Source organism: Pan troglodytes, chromosome 9 (assembly GCF_028858775.2).
Source record: "Pan troglodytes isolate AG18354 chromosome 9, NHGRI_mPanTro3-v2.0_pri, whole genome shotgun sequence".
In the NCBI taxonomy this organism is placed as follows: Eukaryota; Metazoa; Chordata; class Mammalia; order Primates; family Hominidae; genus Pan; species Pan troglodytes.
The window spans coordinates 9,239,252-9,245,566 of NC_072407.2; the positions used below are offsets into that span (position 1 = coordinate 9,239,252).

At 35.2% G+C, this 6,315-nt stretch overlaps 1 protein-coding gene across 1 annotated transcript; it reads left to right on the forward strand.

Moving 5' to 3' along the window:
- The first annotated feature begins 2,570 nt into the window (after positions 1-2,570).
- On the forward strand, positions 2,571-3,506 carry LOC466368 (olfactory receptor 52E2-like). The gene has a single exon (XM_009459788.5). It carries the CDS (start codon positions 2,571-2,573, stop codon positions 3,504-3,506), a length of 936 nt encoding a protein of 311 aa, XP_009458063.5.
- The last annotated feature ends 2,809 nt before the right edge of the window (positions 3,507-6,315 follow it).

The window sequence follows — 6,315 nt, forward strand, 5'->3', positions numbered from 1 at the left end:
TAAAGTATTTTTTTTATTTACTGAGATTCTATTACATATGAGAAGTTTGAAAAGGAAAAATACTGTTTTTGTAGCTTTCTGAGACCATTGCCTATATTTCTGTTCTTCAGCGATGTTATTCAGGAATACAGAAAGTTTAATTGAATTAGAAAAAAACCCACTGGCATATACAGTGATAAATCACACACACACAAAAAGTGTTTTTTGTTTGTTTGTTTGTTTTGTTTTGTTTTGTTTTGAGTTGGAGTCTCGCTCTGTTGCCCGGGCTGGAGTGCAGTGGGGCTATCTCGGCTCACTGCAAGCTCCGCCTCCCGGGTTCACGCCATTCTCCTGCCTCAGCCTCCCGAGTAGCTGGGACTACAGGCTCCTTCCACCACGCCGCGCTAATTTTTTGTGTTTTTAGTAGAGACGGGGTTTCACCGTGTTAGCCAGGATGGTCTCGATCTCCTGACCTCGTGATCCACCTGCCTTGTCCTCCAAAAGTGCTGGGATTACAGCCGTGAGCCACCACGCCCAGTCAAAAAAATGCTTTTATAATTGAATCCTACTTTCACACCTTTTGTTGTCCATGTCACACCTTCACTGTTCAATTACAAGGTCAAAACATTATACAAGAAAGACTGTTCTACACATTCCACATTGTGTCTCATGCAAATAACATCAATTTTTCTTAGCCTTTCCTCTTTTCAAATGTTTCCCATTTCCTTCTAGGAGTTCCCTATTTCCCCATCCATATTACAGTGCTCCTCCCATCACCTGTTTATCACCTCCTCTTCTAGGCTTTGCTTCTGTCATGTTAATGTTTAGCCCACATCCTGACTGTCTTCTGGAAACTATAGTCATAATTAGTATTGCTGCTCTGGAATCCTCCAATGATAAAAAATGAACAAAAGACTTTTTACTGTATAATAATTATACTTAATGAATGATTGAATGCCTTGAAAATACTCCTCTGACAAATGCCATAAGTAAGGTACATGAAAATATGTAAAAACAATTTAGGTAGCTTTAGAAATGATATATATATATTTTTTTACTTCTAATAACTCAATGCTCAGATTGTATTTTTCTCTTTCTAGTCTTTTCTTCAACATGTTTTTCATCTATCTTAAACACTCAAAATCTAAGCGTCTCAGATTTAAAATAAAGATAATGATATCTCTTATTCAGACGCATGTGTGTTTAAAAGAGATTACCTGTGTTACTGTGTGTGAGAGGAGGGGAAGTTTGGCAAATATGACTCAAATAAGATACAAATCATCTCTTCCTTATTTCTACTCTCTTTCCATTTTAATTCATTAATTTCCTATTTCCTTTTTCTGATTCTATAATTATAGATATTTCATGCATATAGTTTGATGAGTCCTTAAACTAGTTGAGGCTCAGACACTTTGTAAAATGTGGTTAAATATGCTCTCCAATATGTTTACAGAGATGGTATCTGCTATTTGCACAGATTCTAACATAGAATTTCAAGTAGGAAACAGTACATTAATAAATGGTAGTTGATGCTGCTGTTTTACTACATTTACTTCATTATTGTGTAATAATGATGAATGAATAATAATAAATGGGCCAAGTTTAATTCTTTTAAAACATGGATAGAACTAGAGGACATTATGTAAACTGAAGTAAGCTAAGCACAGAAAGACAAATGTCTCCTGCTCTCATTAATATGTTGTATCTAAAACAAAATCGATCTCATGCAAATAGTGAGTAGAATGATGGTTACCAGAGGTGGGGAAGTGTGTAAGGGTGAGGAGGGACGAAGGGAGGTTGGTTAATGGGTACAAAAATATAATTAGATAAAATAAATAAGTTATAGTGTTTAATAGCACAGTAGGGTAATTATAGTTAACAAAAACTTGTAGTATATTTCAAAATAGCCATGAGAGAAGATTTGGAATGTTTCTAACACAAAGAAATAATAAATGTTGGAGATTATGGATATCCTCATTACCCTGATGTGATCATTACACATTTTACACATTACACATATGTATCAGTACACCACATGTACCCCATAATTATGTGCAACTATTATGTATTAATAAAATTAACCTGCACTGAAAAAATATTTTCAATATTTTAGATTACATCTTAATGAATCTGGGTTTTCATTAACAACTTCTTACCCATTTTGTATGTTAACACCTGTGTGTTGCCATCTAACCAAATGGAAGAAATAGAAATCACTATGGGGCCTGACAGCTCTATGTATGTCTGAATTGAAAGTAAATTCTGTGTGATGGTAAGAGAAGGTAATAAATGAAATGGGTATTAAGATAAAATTGTAGCATAATATCAGTGATGAGACCATTGCAAACTGATGAGAAGAAAAGCATTAAAACAGAGGAATATGTTATGTCAAACTTTTTATTACCATCTACTGCTTAAATTCATCCAGACCCTTCTCACTGAGAATTCACATTTTCAATTGTTCTTTATGTAGTACATTTCTAATCGTGTGAATTTTTTTGGTTTTCAATTCTGCAGAATTTTACCTGTTTTCCTGCTGATTGGCACACATACAGTCATAAAGATCAGGGACTTATGCATTCACAAGCAGGATGTTCCTTCCCAATGACACCCAGTTTCACCCCTCCTCCTTCCTGTTGCTGGGGATCCCAGGGCTAGAAACACTTCACATCTGGATCGGCTTTCCCTTTTGTGCTGTGTACATAATTGCACTCATAGGGCGCTTCACTATTCTACTTGTGATCAAGACTGACAGCAGCCTACACCAGCCCATGTTCTACTTCCTGGCCATGTCGGCCACCATTGACTTGGGCCTTTCAACAGCTACCATCCCTAAGATGCTTGGGATCTTCTGGTTTAGCCTCAGGGAGATTATCTGTGATGCCTGCCTCATCCAGATGTTTTTCATCCACAACTTTACTGGCATGGAGTCAGCAGTCCTCATGGGAATGGCTTATGACCACTTTGTGGCCATCTGCAACCCGCTACGATATAGCACCATCCTCACCAAAAAGGCTGTTTCTGTGATTGGTCTTGGTGTGTTAGTGAGGTCATTTATGTCTGTTATTCCATTTGTTTTTCTCCTTTTGCGGTTGCCCTTCTGTGGGAATCACGTCATTCCCCACACCTACTGTGAGCACATGGGTCTTGCTCATCTGTCTTGTTCCAGTATCAAGATCAATATCATCTATGGCTTGGGTGCTATTTCAATCCTAGTATTCGACATCATAGCCATTGCCCTTTCTTATGTGCAAATACTTCACGCTGTTTTCCATCTTCCTTCCTGTAAAGCCCGACTCAAGTCCCTCAGCACATGTGGTTCACATGTGTGTGTAATCCTTGCCTTCTATACACCAGCCCTCTTTTCCTTTATGACTCATCGCTTTGGCCAAAATGTGCCCCGCTATATCCATATACTCGTAGCCAATCTCTATGTTGTGGTGCCACCAATGCTCAATCCTGTCATATATGGAGTCAGAACCAAGCAGATCTATGACTGTGTGAAGAAAATATTCTTACAAAAATAAGAAATTGAAAAGGAATAGCATCTAATACATATAAGAAGGACTTTTTGAGCACAGAAATACCTTCCTACAGTAAATTTAAGCTTATTTGACAGCTCCTTCCTGTAAGTATGTTATTGAATTAAGAAAGCTAAAGCCTAAGCTTTGATATTCAATTTACATGATAAATGACAGTCAATCAGAGTTTTTGTATGTAATTTTTATCAATTATGGCAGTAAATTTAAAGTAGGATTTTAGAAAGCCTGCCGTGTTTTGTGCACTATCCACCTATGTCATTCATGCAGGTGTTTTCATGTTTCTCGCTCCTTTATCTCCAGGCCTGCCTGTATCTGTTTCTCTCTTCTTACCGTGCATGCCATCCTATCTTTCCTTTTTGTTTTTACTTCTTTTTATATCTAGAAATACCAGTCATTTTTATTCCATAATAAAGACTATATTATGATATATTATTATTTTATGAAGATTATTAACATCCAAAATTGGTTCTATGAACTTAATACTGATTTTGGCCATGAAAAGACAGTGAGAAAGTAAATGGAACCACAAACAGATTCATTATAAATTTTTGTAAAATTTGTTATAAATATATTTAGTTTTTTTATGGACTAAACCGTGATTTAAACATAATTAAGGAACCAGTTATATCCTAGAGAGATCGCTTGTTTTTCCCTCCATAGTTTTATTTGTTTTCTAATTTATTTTTAGATTAATCCTGCAGTTATTTTCTTCTTTTTCCTGCCTTTACTTATATGATTTTAATATTAAAAAATTTTGGGTTTATTCCTAGTTCTGTCTTTAATATATGTTTAATATATGTTGTATCTTTAATGTATGCTTAATGTTCAATGTTCCTTAATTTCTTTATGTTATAAATATGGCCTATTTCATAGATTAAGCATGAAGGGCTTAATTATATACTGTTTCTAAAATAGTTAGAATACTGCTCTGCATGTTATTTATAGTAAATACGAAATAGTTGTTCGCCATTACTAGAGTCATCTTATTACTTGCATTACAGTGTTTTTTAAATCCTGATGCTTGACAACATTGTTACAATTAGAGATGTTTATATTCATAAAATTTCATTTTATATCATATAATATTCCCTGAAGTTGGGATCCAGCTAAAGAACAATTAGTGTTAAATGTATACATATATGTATTCATTGTAGACACACACACGTAACTAACATGCAATTAATTTAAAATTTTGTGAAAATTTGATTTCCTTGAAGTTCTTATCGGAGGGAAATTGATAAAAATGCCAATTTTTCATAAGTCCATCATAAATTAAATTTGTATTTTTCATATATATGTTTTAACGTAACCTCTTAGTCTCTAAAAAGAGAAATATACATTCGGAAATAATTATTTACAAATTTATTCTTATCTTCCTACATCTATAATATGAGGAAAGCTGTCTTCACAATATTTTGTAATCTCAGCTCATATTCTTTTTTTGTTTGTTTGTTTATTTGTTTTTTGTTTTTGAGACAGAGTCTTGCTAAGTCACCCAGGCTGGAGTGCAATGGCACGATATCGGCTCACTGCAACCTCTCCCTCCCGGGTTCAAGCGATTCTCCTGCCTCAGCTTCCCGAGTAGCTGGGATTACAGGCGCCCAGCACCATGGCCGGATAATTTTTGTATTTTTTAGTAGAGACGGGGTTTCACCTTGTTGGTCAGGCTGGTCTCGAACTCGTGACCTCAGGTAATCCACCTGCCTTGGCCTCCCAAAGTGCTGGGATTACAGGTGTGACCCACCACGCCCAGCCTGCTCATATTCTTATAACCTCACTTCTATGTTCCTCTTCTCAACTTTCTATTCCTCCTTTCTTGTTTTTAGGTGATGACTCTATTTGTAAAGTCCTTTTTTCACCAGCCACTTGCAGTCATCTTTTCAGCCAATTTTATTCTGTTAGATATTTTCCTGTCTCTGCTGCTATTGTCTAAATAGTGTTAATAGTAACTGGCATATGATATTTTGAAATTGACTACATTCTCCATGCCAAATATCTCTCCCAACTTAACACCCTTCTTCATCCTTATTCTGTGGAGATATGCCAATTTTTTGATAAAATCTACAATACAAATATACATAAAGCTTAATATAACAACTTTCAATTGTTGCCCATCATCCTCTCTCCCCTGGATGGTAGGAAACTTGTCATTTACTTATTCCTTCAGTGACTCACAATGTAACTCACATGTCTACTCAATAAATGTCAGCTGAATGAATTGATCTAGTTTAAAATAAGAAATTCATGTGTTCATAATTACTCATCGTATACTACAAGAAAGTTGGTACTAAATGTATCAATTGGTGTAAGTTACAATTGGAAAAAAAGTTTTATGCACAAACAGGCTATAGAGAAAATGCACTGAGAAGTAAAGGACTTAATTCTAAAAGCAGTGATTGAGGGAGTGAGGGCACATATTCAATTAATTTATTCATGCAAAATGAAATGTAAATTTGTAGATTACCTTTGGCGAGTGTTTCTAATATTGTAGAATAATTGTCTTAAAAATGCTTATAACCATTCTCCTGGTTAGTATGCCTTGCGTTGCAAATTTTTAAAAAATTGTGTAAGTTTACTTTAACTGTAATGAAATATATTATTTCATATAACAGTAAGCCCAGTGTTGGGCAGGATGCAATACTGATTGTTTTAGCAGCCCATGACATAATTAAGGATTTGCTTTCTCTCCAGTCTTTTAGAAGTTAAACACTTCTATCAACAAAGATATAGGCATCTTCTTTTCATGACTGATTGTCCAGAATTAGGTTGTATGACAATTTCTAAACTTGCCCCT

What these genes read in the sequence shown, in the direction of transcription:
- LOC466368 (XM_009459788.5), top strand. Translation starts at nt 2,571, where the DNA reads ATGTTCCTTCCCAATGACACCCAGTTTCACCCCTCCTCCTTCCTGTTG.